The 21,023-nt window shown below is 44.3% G+C and overlaps 1 protein-coding gene, 1 long non-coding RNA gene and 1 gene segment (V, D, J or C); 2 read left to right on the top strand and 1 right to left on the bottom strand.

Annotated features, from left to right (window-relative positions):
* The window catches only part of LOC310830727 (vomeronasal type-2 receptor 26-like), a gene marked incomplete at its 3' end in the record, with an annotated part of 33,147 nt that extends 18,117 nt beyond the window's left edge, over positions 1–15,030 (top strand). The window contains exons 5-7 of the mRNA XM_083710555.1: positions 6,762–6,888; positions 10,379–11,074; positions 14,525–15,030. Coding sequence (XP_083566681.1) covers positions 6,762–6,888; positions 10,379–11,074; positions 14,525–15,030 — 1,329 coding nt within the window. The remainder of the gene's footprint in view (positions 1–6,761; positions 6,889–10,378; positions 11,075–14,524) is intronic.
* LOC310828875 (Ig mu chain C region secreted form-like) overlaps positions 1–21,023 on the bottom strand; it is a 1,309,992-nt gene that overhangs the window by 872,308 nt on the left and 416,661 nt on the right.
* LOC310829129 lies at positions 1,169–4,563 on the top strand. The gene is made up of 3 exons (XR_014557174.1): positions 1,169–1,322; positions 3,112–3,403; positions 4,272–4,563. It is a non-coding gene; the product is annotated as an uncharacterized lncRNA (long non-coding RNA).

A 21,023-nucleotide genomic window follows, 5' to 3' on the forward strand; every position in this document is an offset into this window, starting at 1 on the left:
TAAAGTTATTAGGAGTTCCGAAAGTGTTGCCACATCTTAAAGGGAAATGGCATTGGAAGTAGCCTTAATCTCAAAATTTAGCACTCCTGTTTACCCAGTGAAATCACTCTGAATTTCCTGTTGTCATTAGCTTACCAAGGAAAAGTCATTAGGTCACTGTGGTTTGTTGATTTCATTAATTAGAAAATTCTCCTCTGAAACTGTAAATTGATTAACGTCCTTTGCAGTATGGTGACAAGATTCTACCAGCACAGACTTGCCTTGGCAATGAGAACCCCATGATCTTACCCAATATCACTTGAGGGTTAGACATCTATGATGTGTTATTATTATTAATAATAATAATCATTATCCTCAATAATAACCCCAACAACTACTAGATATGCCTCCCATGCTCTGCTTCATATTTTCAGTGTTTTTGCTTACCCAGAATATGACATTGAATTCTGATAATGTTTCTTGATGCTCTGAATAGGGAACAGAGCAACTGTGTCGGACAGTATAAATTAGAGATGAAACCCTCTTAAAATTTAGACTACGTGTTCTGTGCTCTTTTGTTTCTGGTCCCACTCACCAAAGGCTTAAACTCTATGGAAGGTTATCCAGAAGAGAATTCCTATTTCCTTGAAGATAACTGATGCTGAGAAATGGTCTTAATCTCAAAATTAAGAACTGCTACTTTATATCCTGAGGACAGTGTCTTCAGTCAGAGTTTCTTGTTGTTCTTAGCACCTCAAGGAAAAACCCTTCTGCCATTTTATTATTATTATTATTTAAGCAGCAGGATTGGGAGTAAAAAAAGTAAAAGTCTGACTCAGACTCTAAACTCTTAATAAGTAAATAATGTTCCTATTCCACAATTACTCAAATCACTGCAATTTCTTTACCAGGTCAAATCCCCAGGTGGCTTCCTGAAGGGAAGAAAAAAATCAACAAGCAAGTCTAAAAGTGTTTAAAAAATAAGGTCATATGTTATGGAGAGCTAGTGTAGAGGTGAGAAACAGACAGGGCTCTATGAGTTCAATTTAGGACAACATAATTTCTGTTATTTCTCAAGGAATATATTTGCAACCCATTGATTAAATGTATATCTTAAGCTAGGTTGTCAGGATGTTGCTATTGGTGTTGCTGTTTCTGATAACTCCTGTTTCTATTACCTCTAATTCTATCCACTGCCCCAGGAATAATCCTTTTCCTGTTCAACATGAGTGGTACGAGCCAGGTGAATTCATCATTGGTGGAGTTCTTTCTCAGAGCTTTTACAATTTCTATGAAATATTGTATAAGGATCACCCATCACAGGACGTTTTTGATGTTTCATAGTAAGAATCTTCCATTCCCCCTCTGGATTGCCCTTTCCTTTATTTCATGCCCTTCAGACAGGAATCCTAAAGGAATCCTTTTTTATCACTGACATTTTCAAGCTGCAGTGGGAGCCATAATTTGCCTGAATATTTGAATAAAAAAACCTTTCTGTATTTTTTTTAAAAAAGAATCTAGCCATTGTTACAGTTAATTTGAATCAAATGGTGTATTTACAATGGGGAAGAGAAGGGTAAAAATGTAATAAATAGTTAAGGTTACATTACAGCTATAGGTAGGTAGCCGTGTTGGTCTGATGCAGTTTGTTCTTGGTATAAGCTTTCATGTGCATGCTAGTATCTGAAAAAGTGTGCATGAGCACAAAAGCTTATACCAAGAACAAACTTATTTGGTCTCCAAGGTGCTACTGGATACTTTTTATTTTATATATATATATATTTATTACAGATATATTCAAAGGATAAAATTATACACCGTTCTTCGATCTCCCAAAGCTTCCTTGTCTTTTGAAGGAGTATTTTAATTTACTACCTCATATTCAAGGTCCTTTACAGACTTGAATTTCTTAGGTTAGTTGTATTGCCGCTGACATTCATGAGGGTATTTGTCTTTCCATTATTGCATTTATTTTGTGGCTCCTGATCTGGGGGGGGGGGGGGGGACTCCATGGGAGGAGTTACATCATGGTGAAACTCCCTGGGCCAAAATGTAAGTTCAGAAAGTTATGGAGGGATATGGAAATTGGTTGAAATTTGTTGAGGTAGGCAGGGACTGCTACAGTTCACGTTAAATAGCACAGAGAAATCTGATATTGTCAGAATGGGGCATTATCCCAGAAAGAGAGGCTGACATTGGGCTAGAAAAGCTAAACCTAAGTTCAGAAAGTTATGGAGGGATATGGAAATTGGTTGAAATTTGTTGAGGTAGGCAGGGACTGCTACAGTTCACGTTAGATAGCACAGAGAAACCTGATATTGTCAGAATGGGGCATTATCCCAGAAAGAGAGGCTGACATTGGGCTAGAAAACCTAAAGAAATAGGAGACAAATTTTACCATCAGCTATGTCTTTCAGTGTGAAGGTAAAACCAGTGACATCTGACTCCCCTTTCTGCAATATCAATGACTGTCCTTAGCTACAGTAGCCTGCACACCTGAAACCTGTAGTTCTAATTTGGAAGAAACTTTCCTGACTCTACCACAAATGTATACAGTGGTACCTCGGGTTACATACGCTTAGAGTCACATACGCTTCAGGTTACAGACTCCACTAACCCAGAAACAGTACCTCAGGTTAACAACTTTGCTTCAGGATAAGAACAGAAATCGTGCTCCGGCGGCGCGGTGGCAGCAGGAGGCCCCATGAGCTAAAGTGGTGCTTCAGGTTAAGAACAGTTTCAGGTTAAGTACGGGCCTCAGGACTGAATGAAGTACTTAACCTGAGCTACCACTGTACTGAGAAAAAAGGCTATCTGAATTCATAGGGACATTTGCATAAGGGTGTATAAAACTGCAGCTTTCAGTTAAATGAAGTGGTGAGCTATTTAAGGAGAAATAGATTCACATTTTTGTTTTTCTTGATCAACTGAGATAGAAATGTCATGCAATAGCAGAACATCAGGTATGTGAAACTATCATGCAAAGTAGTAATGTCCTGATCATTGGACAGTATCGATTTTATTAGCTTAGATGTATCAATTACAAATATAACATTTACATTTCAGTTTGAAACAGAATATGTCCAATATTGTAGTATATTCATATTTCTACCTAATTTACTTTATTTACAGTATGGTGCCAAAATTTTATCAGCACGTCCTTGCATTGGCATTTGCTGTGAAAGACGTCAATGAGAATCCCAACATCTTGCCCAATATCACACTTGGCTTCCACATCTATGACAGCTATTATGATTCAAGGATGACCTACCGTACGACTCTAGACCTCCTCTTCAAAATGAGGACATTTGTCCCCAACTACAAATGTGACACCCAGAAAACCCTCATATCCACCATTGGGGGACTTGGCCATGATACCACCTTCCATATGGCAGACACATTAGGTCTCTACAAGATTCCACAGGTAAGAGGTATGAAGGGGTGAATGAGATTTTTTTCTTCCTGCCTCTATGGGTTGCTTCCATGTTTGTTTTACACAGGGCAGACCTATTGGGAAGTATTCAAGTCAGTAGTTCTACTCAGAACAGACTTATCAAAATTAATGCATCTAGCTTAGTCATGATCCTTAATTTAAAATTTAGATTTATACAAGCCTGCATCTTTATCCCATATTCCTTGTAGATTGCTTTTTCTGTTTTATTTCTAGGGATATGCGATTGATCTGGTCACAGCTCAAATCGAGATGTGCAATTAGAAAGTTTAGAATCTGTTGAATAAAAAGCCAAAAGGTACAGGATGAATGTTTTCCATATAACCTGTACATTATCTTTTAGTTTGCGTATGGTTCATTTCCCCCAGCGAAGAGTGATGCAAGTCAGGTTCCTTCCTTTTACCGCATGGTGCCCAATGAAGCCCAACAATTTCTGGGGATTATCCGCTTGCTTAAGCATTTTGGATGGACATGGATCGGACTCTTTGCTCTGAATGATAACAGTGGAGAACATTTCTTGCAGACCCTGGAGCCATTGCTTTCTCAAAATGGAATTTGCTCAGCCTTCACACAAAAAATTCCAAAAGAAGTCCACTTTGATAATGTGGATGAAATGCATCATATAGCTTTACATATGTATATACAAATCAGAGATAATAAGGTCACTACATTTATTGTTTACGGAGAATCTTTGGCAATTATATCACTGAGAATTATTATATTTCTGCCAGATCCTACAAATAAGAAAAACACATCATTTAAAAAGGTATGGATCTTTACAGCAAGGACTGATTTTGTATCTATGGGTCTTCTTAAGGTTTGGAATGTCCTGCTCTTCCAGGGTTCCCTTTCCTTCACAATCCACTCACAAAATCTTCCAGCATTCAAGGAATTTCTTCAGAGCATAAAGCCTTCCCGGAGCCAGGGAGATGGTTTCATTAAAGGCTTCTGGGAGCAAGCATTTGACTGTATTCTTCCCAATTTCAATGCACCAATGGAGGTCTATGGTATGTGCACTGGAGAGGAGAGGTTGCAGAGTCTTCCAAGGTCTCTGTTTGAAATGAGCATGACTGGTCACAGCTACAGCATCTATAATGGTGTCTATGCTGTGGCGCATGCCTTGCATAACATTTACTCACATAGATCCAAGCAGAGAGCAATGGGGAAAAGTGAAAGATTAAAACTTCAGAATCTGGAGCCTTGGCAGGTATTGTTCTGAGAATGAAGAGAAAAAAATATTAGCATTATCTGCATGACTTTATCTACCACTGGAACCTAAGACATTTCTGCTTGGTTATCTGATAAAACTATTATTATTTAGAAGTCATCTGAAGGCAGCCATGTATTGGGAATTTATTAATGTTTGATTATATTTTAATATGTGTTAGAAGCCTCCCAGAGTGGATGGGGCGACCTTGCCAGATGGCTGGAGTATATATAATAAATGATGATTATGATTATGATTAGATAGTATTCCAGAATATTATCAAGAAATTTAGTTCATCCACATAAACTGCTGCTAAGACTCCAATAGCTAAGAATATCTGAATGGTTGGAGAAAATTTGGTCCATAGTAACTATGATTACACCAACTTATAAAAGAATACATATAAACCACCCTAACAGCTCTATGGAAAAAAAAACATTTTTTTTTTGTTATATTTTGGAAAAATAAGTTCAGTTAAAATGTCCAAGCTTATGCTGCTTTCAACCTGTAGTAATAGTATTTATTTAGGCTGTCTTTAATTTCTTTTATTTATTGTTAAAAGAAAAAAAATAAGGACTTTATCAAATTAGGAATCAGAAGTTCTGTTTAAATGGTATTGCAAATTGTATTCACTGAAAAAAAAATGTTTGCATCTTAAATTGTGTACTTCTTTTCGCCAAATAATATTTTTCTTAGAGTTCTTCACCATACAATAATATAATAGCTACAAAAGCTACAGTCAAAACAGGAAGAATACAAAGTGCTTTCCGAGAGGAAATTCACAGCTCTCACCTGAGATCCCTCCTATTTCCTCCCTACCTCTCTCTCTAGGGGGGCCAATGCCTACCTGTCTTCTGTCAAGGGCACACCATGACCACCCCTATGAATAGTTAATCCCTGGACCTTAACAAGGGCCCCAAATATAGGACCTCACAAGAAGAAAAGAGGGAAAGGAGAAAATAAAGGGAAAGTATATTAGAGATAAATAAAAAGGGCTTCCAAAGCATAATAAAGTCTCCATCTTTTGTGTCAAAATCACATATATCTCACACATGTTCTTTGTTAACTGAAGCTACGTTATTATACCTAAATAAGCTTCATGAAGAAATGTTTCTGTAAACCATGGCATTTTATTCAAAATCTCATTTATGCCGATTCCCATTCAACTTCATTTTCTCTTTCTATTAGCTGCATCCTATTCTTCATGACATTTCATTTAACAACTCAGCTGGAGAAACCGTGTCCTTTACTGATCAAAGAGAAGTGGAAGGGGGATTTGACATCATGAACATAGTCACGTTCCCAAACAGGTCCTTCCTTCGATTGAAGATCGGATGGGTTGATTCTGATGCAGATGATGGAAAAGAATTCAGCATTGATGAGGACGTGATTATATGGCACAATGATTTTAACCAGGTCTGGAATCTAGGCGGGGGTGCCAACTTGAATAAAATATTGGGGTGGGGGAGGTAAGCCCTGCGCCAATTAATCAGTTGCAAGATGTGGCTCATGCACACATTTGGAATGACAATGCCCATCACATTTGGGGAGGGTAGGCGCCTCAATTATTTTATTGAGGGTGTATGTGAAGGAACTTTGGCCCCTAGAAGTTTGCTCCTATGACTCTGGAGTTTACTTGTAGGCCCCACATTCTCCTACTTATGAGCATAGTGATATACTCCTCCACTCAATTCTTGTTTAAGCTACCTGTACAATGGCCTCTTAAGCCTGTGGGGCAGAGTATGGATGATGTTTCAGGTTAACTTGTTTCATTCACTTTGAGTTTGCGGCCTCTAAGGCTTACCAAATACTGACAGGTTTAGGAGAGTGACAGAAGATTTGAATATCTGCCACATATGGTATTTCCACTATAAAGTTTCTATAAAGTTTCTGTTTTCTGATAATTAGTTAACAAAATGACCCTAGAGTTATCTGTATTTTGTCTTTTGCCTCTTTCATTCCAGTGTCTTAACAAAAATGGGTGATGGTTGGACGATGTATGAAGCAGCAGTCCTATGTCAATGTTTCTGGGATGAGAGATCCCCTTTTTTATTTGAACTTCAGAAGCTGAAATATTCTTTCAAATATTTATCCCTTCTGAAATGATTTCCTGTTTATTGATAGGTGATGCCAATTTCTGTGTGCAATGACTACTGTCATGCGGGCTATCAGAAGAAAAGTAAGGAAGGACAGAAATTTTGCTGCTATGATTGTACTCCATGTCCAGAAGGGAAGGTTTCAAACCAGAATGGTATGTGACAGTTTTCATTGTACAAGATTAGCAAGTCTCTGTTGAAAACCACACTTTCCTGCTTGGAGTGGTGTGAATATTTTATTGCTACTTTCCAGTAACACGTCATCAATACGTTCAAAAACAAAAGAGCCTGGTGAAATCCCAAGCTGGTGGACCTAAAAGTAATCCCCCTATCCCCCAAAAATGATTTCATTGTACACATAATTTAAGTGAACCCAGTGCTTATTTTCCCAGTGTGCCTTCCTCTAAACATTTTGTGTATCTAAGTTTTGGCCTCAGTGAGGAGCAATACTGAAATATAAGTAGGAAAAGAAGAGTACCCCTAAACCTTTGTTTAGGAAAAAAAAACCACTGAGTGAATCTATCAAGTAGTGAAATGGTACAGAAGTTGTAGATTTGCAAATGATGTGAATAGTCAGAATGAAGCATGCTAGACATCATCCATGGTGTTATTAGGCCAGAACTTTATTCATTATGCTTCAGGGAGAGGAAATGTCATGGCACTAATTCCAACCAGCATTTGCTGTTTGAATGGCATTGCACTTGATGGTGTAGCTGCTTTTGACATCCTTCATAGTTGGACAAGGTTGGAGCTTTGTATTTGGCTAGACAGGCATTCAGGTTCCCAGGAGGCAACTGCATATATATGGGGGGGGGGGAGATAGACAACACTGGGCCCCATCTGTCCAAGTGGCATGCCTGATCTTTTCACTCTTTACAATCCACCCTATTGATGTGACTTTCTGTCCATCATTTTGACCAAGGCTTTAGAATGCCTACCAATGGCTACTGGCACTTACTGAAGGAAAGGCAAAAACATTCTAACCTGGAGACAAATGAATATGGGAGCAAAATACCTTTTCGGTGGGGGGTGTCTCTGTTAACTGCCCATCAAAAAAACCAAGGTACCACTCACTATGTCATCATAGTGCCGCAGCATGGCCATATATATATATATATATATATATATATATATATATATATGCAGGTTTTGGTGTCCTCGGGTGTCTTCCCGTGTAAAAGTTGGGGTGTCTAGGCGACGTTTCGACGAGGTCTCACTCGTCATCTTCAGGCTGGTGCTTTCGGCTTCTTGTTACTGGAACAGAGCGGGATCTCAATGTTTGAGTTCCTATAAATACTGTAGAGGGGGTGTGGTGTCTAGCCTCCAATGTTCTGGGCAGAGAGGAAGTTCCCAGGCTAGTGTGCCTTTTCTTCTTTTGTTCCTTAATTACTTGAGAGATACCTTGAGTGATTTCTTGAGTGATATCCTGAGTACCACTTAGGTGGGTCATTAGGTGTGGATTAGTTGCTAAAGTCTTTGTGTCTTGACCTCTTGAACTTTGTGAAGAGTTTTCCTGAGAAGATGGCTGTATTGCACTTAGTTGTGCTTTGGCTTGGCTTCGTGTATAGGGGCGAGCTGTGGTTTTGTGGCTTGTGTCAGCCAGATCTGTGTAGGGATTGCAGGGGGGTGCAGCATCCGGAGGTGCCACCATGGATTGGCTACTGGATGGTGTCAGTAATTCATCTGTGGAGAGGGTCTGGGTTTGGGTCTGGTGTGGTTGATTGGTGTTGGCGTTCTGTGTGCCTCTGGATCTGGTGTCAGTTTTTGTGGGGAGGGCTAATTTCCAGATGTCTGGCAAGCGGGATGTGTCGTCACGCTTGTTCATGTTGTGAGGGTGTTTCTCTATCTCGATGGCTTCCATGATTATTCTCTTGTGGTGATGTTCCGTGTTAAAGAGCAATTTGGAATCTGCAAAATTAATTTCGTGTCCTGTTTCTTTCATGTGTTGGAAAAGAGAGGAAGTTTTTTCTTCTTTTTTGACGGCATTCTTGTGTTCTGCGATACGTGCATTTATTCGTCTGTTTGTTTGTCCAATGTACGTGGCTGGGCAGACTTTGCAGGGTATTTCATAGATCCCTTGGTTTTCCAACTGGATTTTATCCTTGGGGTTTCTGAGGATATTGGCTATTTTTTGGTTGGTGCAAAAGGCTGTTTTGATATTGTGTTTATGGAGGATTTTGCTAATTTTATCTGTAGTGCCCTTGATATAAGGAAGGAGGGCCATGCCATTGTTTTCTTCTGTGTCTTGGTTTTTGGGGGGTGTTTCCTTTTGGGAAAGGAAAGGAAAAGGAAACACCCCCCAAAAACCAAGACACAGAAGAAAACAATGGCATGGCCCTCCTTCCTTATATCAAGGGCACTACAGATAAAATTAGCAAAATCCTCCATAAACACAATATCAAAACAGCCTTTTGCACCAACCAAAAAATAGCCAATATCCTCAGAAACCCCAAGGATAAAATCCAGTTGGAAAACCAAGGGATCTATGAAATACCCTGCAAAGTCTGCCCAGCCACGTACATTGGACAAACAAACAGACGAATAAATGCACGTATCGCAGAACACAAGAATGCCGTCAAAAAAGAAGAAAAAACTTCCTCTCTTTTCCAACACATGAAAGAAACAGGACACGAAATTAATTTTGCAGATTCCAAATTGCTCTTTAACACGGAACATCACCACAAGAGAATAATCATGGAAGCCATCGAGATAGAGAAACACCCTCACAACATGAACAAGCGTGACGACACATCCCGCTTGCCAGACATCTGGAAATTAGCCCTCCCCACAAAAACTGACACCAGATCCAGAGGCACACAGAACGCCAACACCAATCAACCACACCAGACCCAAACCCAGACCCTCTCCACAGATGAATTACTGACACCATCCAGTAGCCAATCCATGGTGGCACCTCCGGATGCTGCACCCCCCTGCAATCCCTACACAGATCTGGCTGACACAAGCCACAAAACCACAGCTCGCCCCTATACACGAAGCCAAGCCAAAGCACAACTAAGTGCAATACAGCCATCTTCTCAGGAAAACTCTTCACAAAGTTCAAGAGGTCAAGACACAAAGACTTTAGCAACTAATCCACACCTAATGACCCACCTAAGTGGTACTCAGGATATCACTCAAGAAATCACTCAAGGTATCTCTCAAGTAATTAAGGAACAAAAGAAGAAAAGGCACACTAGCCTGGGAACTTCCTCTCTGCCCAGAACATTGGAGGCTAGACACCACACCCCCTCTACAGTATTTATAGGAACTCAAACATTGAGATCCCGCTCTGTTCCAGTAACAAGAAGCCGAAAGCACCAGCCTGAAGATGACGAGTGAGACCTCGTCGAAACGTCGCCTAGACACCCCAACTTTTACACGGGAAGACACCCGAGGACACCAAAACCTGCATTCCTGTACCCGTGAAAATCTACGAAAGCAAATATATATATATATATATATATATATACCACAAAACCTCTGTCAGATTCAGCAGCAATGTAATGGGTAATTCAAATATACAACCAGCTCTCTGACAATAAAGAAGGTTTGAAATAGATCAACAGGATCAATAATGGCTACATAGTCAGCACAAAACACAGATGAATTGCAAAAAGAGTTTGGCTTTCTTCTGTTTGTCAGATATGGCTGACTGCTTCAGATGCCCAGAGGATCAGTATGCAAACAAGAAGAAAGATGGATGCATCCCTAAAACTATCAACTTTCTTTCTTATGAAGAACCTTTAGGGATCAGCTTGGCCTCACTTGCTCTTTCTTTTTCCCTGATCACAACTTTGGTGCTTGCAGCGTTTATTCAGCACAAAGACACTCCAATTGTCAAAGCCAACAACAGGGATCTCACCTACACTCTCCTCATCGCCCTCCAATTCTGCTTCCTTTCATCTCTTCTCTTCATTGGACACCCTGGCAAAATGAACTGCCTTCTTCGCCAAACAACCTTCGGCATTGTCTTCTCTGTGGCTGTTTCCTGTGTGTTGGCCAAAACCATCACCGTGGTTGCAGCTTTCATGGCCACAAAGCCTGGGTCCAGTATGAGGAAGTGGGTAGGGAAAAAGCTGTCCAACTCCGTTGTCCTTTCCTGCTCCCTCGTTCAAGTGATTATTTGTACTGGGTGGTTGATGACCTCTCCTCCTTTTCCAGATCAAGACATGCACTCGGTAATGGAAGAAACCATTGTGCAATGTAACGAAGGCTCGGTGACCATGTTTTACTGTGTCCTGGGCTACATGGGCCTCCTGGCCATTGCCAGCTTCATTGTGGCATTTGCAGCTCGCAAATTGCCAGACACTTTTAATGAAGCCAAGTTTATTACCTTCAGCATGTTACTGTTTTGCAGTGTTTGGTTGTCTTTTGTCCCAACCTACCTGAGCAACAAAGGAAAATCCATGGTGGTGGTGGAGATCTTCTCCATCTTGTCCTCCACTGCTGGATTGTTGGTCTGCATCTTTGCCCCTAAATGCTACATCATTATTCTGAAGCCAGAGCTGAACAACAGGGAGCAACTGATAAGGAGAAGGATGTAAATTCAACCTTCCTTCTTCTTTCTGTTCTATTGTATTGTTATATATAAGGGAGTTTTCCATAAAAGTGGTTAGCTTGAATACATCCTGTGAGGTGATACTCTTTCATAGGATCAATTTGGGATATTTAGGGTTTTGAAATTAAAGCAAATTAAAATGCTCTGTCACCTTAGCTCAGGAGTGAGGAACAACTTGCTGGTGGGCCTGTTTTGCCCAAACCACACCCACCTTATTCTCAGCTGATATCCTATGGGACATCATAGGAACTATCAGGAGCTGAAGGTGAGTTTCCAGATTGTCTCTTCCCAGAAGATCCCACTGGAGTGATGCTTCCAGCCTTCCCAGCCCCTCAATTTGAAAGTCTTGTAAGAAGATTCTGCAGGAGAAGGACTTTGAGGAACATCATGAGACAGGTCTTTCTAGGAGCATGTGAAAATCCTATTTTACTTTGTAAAGCTGTCTGTTGCTCATGAAACCTTGTTGTATTTATTGGACTCAGGTGCAGCTTTTTGGTATGTTTTTATATTTGCCATCATATTGTTCTATTATCCTGTTCTGATATTATTTTTGTGATGTTTGATTTTAAAATGTGTCCATTTATCCTTTGTTTATGGCAATTTGCCCACCATTATAAAATCTTAGCATTGTATGGTTGGAGGAGTCCCTCAGGGTCATCTGTTCCAACCCTTTAAATGATTGAACCTCAATTAAAGCATCCATGACAGATGACATTCAGGTTAGTTGTCCCATCCACCTTTCAAAGACTCATTGCCTTCTGAATCCCAGTGACAGACAGGTTGGTTGTCCCTTCCACCTCTCAAACGTTGTCCATCAAGGACTGGGAGAATGATCAGTCTAGCCAAATGTGGGGAAATGTTACTGACTCCTGCTTTAGGACAAGAAACTTAATAATAAAAATGAACTTTTGTGGATAGAAAAGCAGTAGGGAAAGGCATTGAAAAATGTGGAATTAATAGTAGCTTGATTTACTTTCTATTCACTTATAAAAATGTATTTCTTATATGGGACTGATTTAACTTATATTATTCTGTTCTGTACTGAATTACTGAATTATATTTCTTTCAATAAAGAAACATGTTAACTAAAATTAAGTTTCTGAGTGTCTTCCTTGAACCTTAAATGCATTGTTTGCTAATATCGAGCAGGAGTATATACTCTCCTCAATGAGGTGGCGCTTTCTGGGTTAATCTAAGATGGTACTGTAATTGCTGAACAATAACTTTGATACATGAAAGGCATCTTCAATATTTACATTATGTAGGGCGATATATGCCACTCAGATTTAAGAACAGGACAGAACAAATCATATGTTTGGATGGTCGAAGAAGAAGAAGAAGAAGAAGAAGAAGAAGAAGAAGAAGAAGAAGAAGAATTTAAATACTAATAAAAATAATAAAAATAATAAAAATAAACTTTTATTTATATCCCGCCCTCCCCGGTCGAAGCCGGCCTCAGGGCTGCTAACATAAAATATATAACATTGGTATAAAATCAAACAGTAATGAAATTACCTCCTAAAAACAGGTCTGGATCAAATTTAATTAGATGGCTTTCCACAGGATTAGGGTTTAGAACAGTAAATGCTCATCAGGCCAAACTGTTTTCAACAGGCATCTAAAAGAACAAACTTATTGTGAATGCCTAAAGTTATTAGGAGTTCCAAAAGCGCTGCCACATCTTAAAGGGAAATGGCATTGGAAGTGGCCTTAATCTCAAAATTTAGCACTGTGAATTTCCTGTTGTCATTAGCTTACCAAGGAAAAGTCATTCGGTCACTATTGTTGAGTTCATTCATTAGAAATTCTCCTCTGAAACTGTGAATTGATTAACATCCTTTGCAGTATGATGACAAAGCGTGTTCTCATTAAAGGAGAGCACGTGTTGCGGATGGGGCCGAGCATAACACCCCAAGGTTGCCAGGCAGGTTAGATTCAAGGGCTTGGATCAGATTGGTGGTTGGTGTTACTGGGGTAAATTTGATGTTGCCAATTTAGGGGTGGGATCAGAGGTTATTTAAACAAGGTCCACAGCATGTTCCTTTCTCTTTCGCTGTGGATCAGCATTTCATAATGTGGATCAGCACCGGAGTGAATTCAGTGAGAGATTGATTGTATAATCTTCTCCACGGTTTCCCCCTTTTCTCTCTCTTCCTTCCCCCTTATTATTTTATTACTATTATTCCTCTCTTTTATTTTATCCCTTTGCTTGTCACCTACCCCTTTTATTGGTGCCGGTAATTACACAGGGCTGCCCTTAGGCGAGGGGTGGGTGGGGCTCCTGGTCCTGGGTGGCTTTCGGCCCGGTTCTCGGCCGAGCTACAGGGCCCGGGCCAGGGGATCAACACTTGACTGCCTCGTGGTATCGCGGGCAGCCGGCTCTGATCCCCAGGTACTGTGCATGGCGCGGGGCTGGTGGGACCCTGAAGGCCGTGCTGCGCCGGAAATCGCCTGCCCTCCGCGCGGGGGCCTGCGGGCGCTGGGGATTGCCCCGCGGCCTGGTTTGGCTCGGCTGGGGCCTTCCTCCTCCTTCTGCCCCCCTTGCATCTCTCCCGGGCCTCCGGTGGCGCCGGGGGAGGCCGTATGGGTGGCGTGGCGACTTACCTTGCTCCGGGGTGGGCCTCTATGGCCGCCCTCTCCATTTCGACGTGGGCGGCGGCTGCGGGCTCCCGCTGGTCCGCGGTGCCTCCGCGTTCGATTGCGGGCCGGGGGAGCTGGGTGAGAGCCCCAACAAGCCGGTTGCATTCTACGGCTTCCGGCAGCAATCAAGCCCCCCTTTTCCACTTTCTAGGCTTTGGGGGCATTTGGTTGGGGGGACGGTTTGAGGCCCTCCATTTTGAGGCATTTTGGCGGGAGCGCCATTTTGCCTCTTCTCCCGGTCAAGTGGCGTCCTCTAGTGGCCAGACCCTGTAACTGCAGGGTCTGCTTGAAATTGAGTGGTGGCCTCTAGTGGCCGTGCTCTGTCAGGGCAGGGCATATCCAACCCTAGGTGGTGGCCTCTAGTGGCTGTTTGTGTATTGCAGGTTATTGAATTGCTTGCTTTGCCACCTGGTGGTTTATGGTATTTTCCAGCTGCTTATAATTGTTGCTAAGCCATTGAATAATTTAGTGGCTGTTGGGTTATCACTTACCTGCTGGTTATTTTAATTTATTTAATTATTTTGTTGACCTTACTTTACTTCAGCTATATATAATATCTTATTAATTAATTTTGTTTTGTTTTCTACCAGTAATAGGAATGGCTCCAAAGAAGACAACAAGGAAGCCTGGTCCCACCCTCTCTGCAAAGTGGCCTATAAAAGGCTCATCCCAGGCCTTACGTTATCCTGAGCCTGGCCAGTCGTTGAGACGCCTCCAATCCATGGTCTCTAGTTTGGCTGGTGACCCGGTGGCACTGGCAAGGGTGGAGGCCGAGATGGATGGCTTGATGCACCGCTGCTCAACCCCGTCGACCTCATCTGTGATGCCGACTCCTCCTGCGGGTGCCTCTTCTCCAGTGTCATCATCTAGTGAAGATGAGAAAGAACCAATGTCAGCCGGTGGTTTCTTACCTGACACACAACTGGCCCGGTCCCCGGTCCTACCTGTGTCGCAGGTTGTCGTGCCAAGGGGTCGGGGTCGTACCAAGGTTGTGGCCAGGAGGAGGGCATCAACGCGGGGCCATGTTGGGTGGGGTTCACCTGCGCAGTCTTCAGTAGCGAGGAGTTCGATTCCGGGTCATTCACAGGTTGTCTAATTTCAGTCAGTTCCAGGCGCTGTGCAGCAAGGCGATGTATCTGAGTCTTCGGTTGAGGACAGCCTTCTTCCACCTCCAAAGACCTCTTCTGGTGGGCACTGCCACCACAAAAAGAGCTCCAGGAGGCGTGCCAAGAGGAGACGGAAAGACAGCTCATCCTCTTCTACAGGTACTTCTTCCCAGAGTTCCAGTAGCGATGAGGAAGCTTCCCTTAAGCTTTATTGGGGCTTTGGGGAGACCTCGGGGCTCCCAAAGTGGATTGGGAGCGGAGGGCAAATTCCCACAGAGCAAAGTATGGGGCGGTGCAAGAGTGTCGGGAAGGGGTCTTGGTGCCTGACGTAAAAGTCTCCACCAATTCGGCTAGGGATCTTATTCCTGGTGCCCACTTGTCTGCCAAATTGCGGTCCAGGATATTGAATGGCCGTTATGTTGATATTTTTAGCCTGGCCCCTCCACTTGACGGTAAGGAGCCCTTAGATAGGGGCTTTCCTCCCTCAAAAAAATGGGCGTTCATACCAAAAGTGAATAGGACTTTTGAACGCTGGTTAGATAGTTTCCAGGTTTTTGCTGGTGTGGTTTCAGCAGCCTATCCCAGGAGATCTTTGCACTTATGGGTGTATCTGTCTATAGTCCGTTCGGCCTTCACGATGGCCGGAGAGACTGCTGCGTTGTCTTATGACCAGAATTTTAGACGTAGAGCAGCCAAGATCCCCACAGCCCACTGGGACCGCAAAGACTTGGATGTCTGGACCACTTATGTGGTCCCACGTATTGACAAGAAGGCCCCTGATTCACAAAAATTCAAGGCCGTCCCTCAAAAGCTGTTTTGCTGGGACTTCAATAAGGGTGTCTGCCAACGGCAACCCTGCAATTACTCACATGTGTGTGAGAAGTGCTCAGGGAACCATTCGGCATCAGTTTGTGCGGGGGGCCGGCAGCCCTTTCGTAAAGGAGGGGGCTCTCAGCAGCCCCCAAAAGCTGCTCCCCAGGTTCCAGCCACTGGAGCAGGAAAGTAGTATCCTATCCTCCTTAGCCTATACCCCGGAACGGCTACAGCCGTTACTGTCATTATTAAAATCGTACCCTGATAGGGAATCGGCGTCTTATTTGCATGATGGGTTTTCTTTAGGTCTCAACCCCTATAGTTAGGAACTCCACGAACCAGAAATCTGTTAAGGACATGCTAGAGGTGGCGCATAAGAAAATTGGAAAAGAACTGGCTTTACATCGTATGGCTGGTCCTTTTGCCATTCCCCCTTTTCCCAATTTGCATATTTCACCGTTGGGTATAGTTCCTAAGAAAGCCCCGGGGGAATTCCACCTAATTCATAACCACTCTCATCCTAGAGGCACGTCAGTAAATGACGTGATTCCCCGGAGCTTTGTTCAGTAAAGTATGCTTCTCTTGATCATGCGATCAAGATGATACGGAAATTTGGGCCTGGTGCCCTACTGGCCAAATGCGACATTGAATCGGCATTTCGGCTGCTTCCAATTCAGCCTGATGATTTCTGGTTGCTAGGCTTTCAGTTTGAAGGAGGATTTTACTTTGATAAGGCCATGCCCATGGGCTGCTCTGTGGCCTGTGCAGCTTTTGAGTGTTTTAGTTCATTTTTGGAGTGGGCCTTGAGCAAAAGAACTGGTTTGGGCAGAGTCACGCATTATTTGGATGATTTTTTGTTGGCCTCAGCGAACAATACGGGGAACTGTGTTGTGTTATTGCAGGCCTTTGCTTCCTTAGCGGAAGAACTGGGTGTTCCATTAGCAGCAGAGAAGACCGAGGATCCTTCTACACAACTGACTTATTTGGGTATCTTGTTGGATACCGTGGCCCAAACCTCCAGCTTGCTGGCAGATAAGATAACCACTTTAAAAAGGGTCATTGAGGAACTGCTTCCCTTGAAGAAGGTTACTGTCAGAGCCGCCCCTAGGTCCCAGCTCAGAGAGGACCAACGCCCGGCTGTAGTTATGTACAAAAGTCTTTATTGATGTTCAGTTTCCATTTCAAAGCCGCAGCGTGCAGCTCTATGTCTTAAACCCTAGACCGGTGAAGTCCCGTCTGAGTCTCCTCCCCCTGACACCAGTTTAAGACTTTAGCCTTGCTCCACCTCTTCCTTAGCTCCTCCCTCCTCTGGTCCCTCCTGCCCGCTGGGGTTTCATCCTTTCTGGACTCTTCTGATGCTGACCCCCCTGATTCTTGCCCCTCCTTCCGGCGGGCTTTAGGACCTGGTTCCCTATCCGGGCTACCTGCTGTGCCGCTCGCCTGTACATTTGAACTTGGCGCACGCGCCCAGCTGGTAACCTTCCTCTCGACCGTTCCCCCGCTCTCCGATCGAGGCATGGTCAACCCTGACTCATCTTCTCTCGCTGGTGGTGAATACGCTGGCCCTGATACCTGGGACTCCTCCCCCCCACTACGCTCTGGTGGGGAAGCTGGTCCTGATTTCCAACTGCTGTTCTGGGAGTCCCCGCTGGCCCCTTGCTTCTGGGGTGTCCCCCTTGGGGCCCCCCTTGCCCTGGCCACCGGCGCCCCCTTCTGTGAATCTTCCGATTCGCTGGAGAGGCTCATGGAATCTCTCGGGCTACTGTCCTCTTCTCCTACGCTGCCCTCGGACTGCTCCCCCTCGCTCTCCATCTCCTCCCCTCCCTGCGCTCCCGCTGCGTCCCTGACAGTTACCTTGCGACAGCTGCAGTCGTTGCTGGGTCACTTGAATTTTGCTTGCAGGGTAGTCACCCCTGGGCGACCATTCTGCTCCCGTTTGGCCAGACTCACCTCGGGCTTGCAGGCCCCGCGGCATAGGGTGCGCCTTTCTCGTCAGGTGCAGGCTGACCTTCGTATCTGGTTGGAATTCCTGGAGGAATTCAACGGGGTGTCCTTGTGGCAGGACACTTTGAACCTCCACAATGACTTTCAGGTGAACTCTGACGCAGCGGGGTGGCTCGGGTTTGGCCTGTTCTGGGATGGTAGATGGTGTGCTTAACGCTGGCCTCCTGCTTGGCGTGGGGAAGCTATAACTCGGGACCTAACTTTTCTTGAGTTTTTTCCCAGTGTAGTGGCCGTGCACTTGTGGGTCAAGCATTTCAGGGACCATCGAGTTTGTTTTTGGTCTGATAACCAGGCGGTGGTGAATGTGCTAGCCAAGCAGTCTTCACGATCTAGGGTATCAGCCCTGTTACGGGCTTTTGTCTTACATTGCTTGTGTTTTAATATTGTATTTTCTGCTCATTTTGTTCCGGGCATATCTAACGAGATTGCTGATGCTCTGTCCCGTTTTCAGATGGAGTGATTCAGGTCCCTGGTGCCAGTGGCTCGAGACCGTCCAGAAATTTTCCAGGATCATCTCTGGAACCTTGGCAGCACTTAGTTTTACAGGGAGTAGCTGCATCTGTTGCCCCCTCCAGTCTGAGGGCTTATAAAATGGCCTGGGCTGATTTTTTATTATTTAATGGGCAGTCAGTTGCAGGGGAGGTTACTGCCCCCGATTCTATCTCTCAGGTGCTCCAGTATTTGGCGCATCTATTCCAGATGCGGCGGGCGGCCAGGACGCTGAGGATTCATTCAACGGCAATTTCCTTCTTTAGCAGGGCGTTTTTTAACAAGGATCCGTGTGGGAAGTTTGTGGTGCGAAGGGCACTGGAGGGATGGAGGTGACTTACTCCTTCTAGGCCTATTTCCAGGTGGCCCATCACATTTGAGTTGCTGACACAGATGTGCAGTAAACTGCGGAGCATCTGTTGGCCTAAGTTCAAGGCTCAACTATTTTGCACAGCCTTCTCACTAGCCTTCTTTGGGGCCCTGAGAGTGGGGGAGGTGGTCCTTGAACCCAAGCGGGATGGAGGTTCTAGGGGCTTGTTGTTGCAGGACGTGAGTCTGTCTCCGTTCAACTTGCAGGTTAATATCAGAAATTCAAAGACTGATCAGCTAGGCAGGGGAGCCGTTATTAGGCTCCCAGCAACTGGGGAAGGGGGCCCTTGCCCGGTAAAAGATCTCAGGAAGTATTTGGCCTTGTGACCTGCAGGTGAGGGCCCCCTGTTTATTCATGAAAATGGGCATCCATTGGGGAGGCATCAGTTCACTAAGGTGTTGCGTAAAGTTGTTGCGGCATGTGGCCTTGCGGCCTCAGAGTTTGCTCCTCACTCCTTCCAGATTGGTGCTGCAACGACAGCTGCCCACTGGGGTTTATCGGTGAAAAGGATAAAAGACCTGGGTCGGTGGAAGTCGGATGCATTCAGAGCTTATGTGCGGAAATAATGTGGAATTGTGTACTTACATTTTGTGTTTTAACCCTAGGTCTGGACACTATCCGTATCTGGATAGTGGGGCACAGTATTGTGCATTGGGCTGCTGACAGAGCTCGTCAGTCTGGATTGGGAGATGGCCTGGGCCTTCCGCAGCATGTGCAGGTGTCCTGGATTTCCAGAAGGGGGATGCTGTGGAGGGAATTCTTACCACTCATGCAAAGGTGTGTTCTCCTGGTTGGCCCTCCTACGGCGATCGTGGTGCAGCTCAGGGAAAATGATATGGTTTCCTCTTCTTGTTATGGGCTGCGTGCTGCCATTTTACAGGATCTAGGGGATTTGGCGACCATGGTGCCTGCTTCTAAAATAATTTGGTCACAATTGCTTCAACGCCGCATCTGGCGGGGTAGTCCCTGCCCAGCTGCCACCGAGCGAGTTAGGAAGTGAATTAATTCCGCGGCAGGCAAGTGGTGGTTGGTTTGGGCAGGTTTGTGATTCCTCATCCTATTATTACGTTCAAGGCCGCTGAATTGTAAGGGCGGATGGGGTTCATCTTTCCTCGGTTGGGAATGATGTTTGGCTGGATTCAGTGGTGTCTAAGTTGAGGGTGTGGTTGGCAGCGAGCGTAAGGGCTCGAGTGGCGGTTAGGCATTGGTTAAATTGGTTGGTGGAGGGGTATGGATTAGCTGTGCCTGCCTCTCCAATGCTGCTGCTGCACAGGAATTCCGTTAAAGGAATTCAGGGGCTTACCATCCTCTCGTCCAAACTCTTGGTGCAGGGTGTGGGCCGCGTAAGCTCCTGGGAGCATGCGGAGAGTAGCTGAGGGTCTGTGTCGCAGCTCCAGTTATCCCTGATCTTGTTCCTCCACACTGACTCTCACTGGAATCTGGGAGTCAGTGCTGTCCCCCAAGGCGGGGGGGGGGGGGGGACAGCTAGGCATAACCAATGCCTAAGCAACCACTCACAATTTGTATGATTAATAAAGTTGTGGTCAAAATTATGCCAAAGACCTTAAACAAAAATTATGTGTGATGTGTGGGTTATTAGGGTAGGGGTGTTTTGGGGGACCTCAGCACACAAAATTCTACCAGCACAGACTTGCCTTGGCAATGAGAATCCCATGATCTTACCCAATATCACTCTGGGGTTAGATATATATGATCTATTATTATTATTATTAAAGGTAAAGGTAAAGGGACCCCTGACCATTAGGTTCAGTCGTAGCTGACTCTGGGGTTGCGGTGCTCATCTTGCTTTATTGGCCAAGGGAGCCGGCGTACAGCTTCCAGGTCATGTGGCCAGCATGACAAAGCTACTTCTGGCGAACCAGAGCAGTGCACGGAAACGCCATTTACCTTCCCACTGGAGTAGTACCTATTTATCTTCTTGCACTTTGATGTGCTTTTGAACTGCTAGGTTGGCAGGAGCAGGGACTGAACAACGGGAGCTCACCCCATCGCAGGGATTCAAACCGCTGACCTTCTGATCAGCATGTTCAAGGCTCTGTGGTTTAACCCACAGCGCCACCCGCGTCCCTATTATTATTAATAATAAGTATAATAATAATTATTATCATCATCAATAATAACCCCAACAACAACAACCACTAGCTATGCCTCCCCTGCTCTACTTCATATTTTCAGTGTTTTTTCTTACCCAGAATATGACCTTGAATTCTGATAATGTTTCGTGATAATCTGAATAGGGAACAGAGCAACGTGAATGTGTCAGACAGTATAAAGTAGACACGAAAC

The sequence above is a fragment of the Podarcis gaigeae genome, assembly GCF_964106915.1.
Source record: "Podarcis gaigeae genome assembly, chromosome: 13".
Classification (NCBI taxonomy): domain Eukaryota; kingdom Metazoa; phylum Chordata; class Lepidosauria; order Squamata; family Lacertidae; genus Podarcis; species Podarcis gaigeae.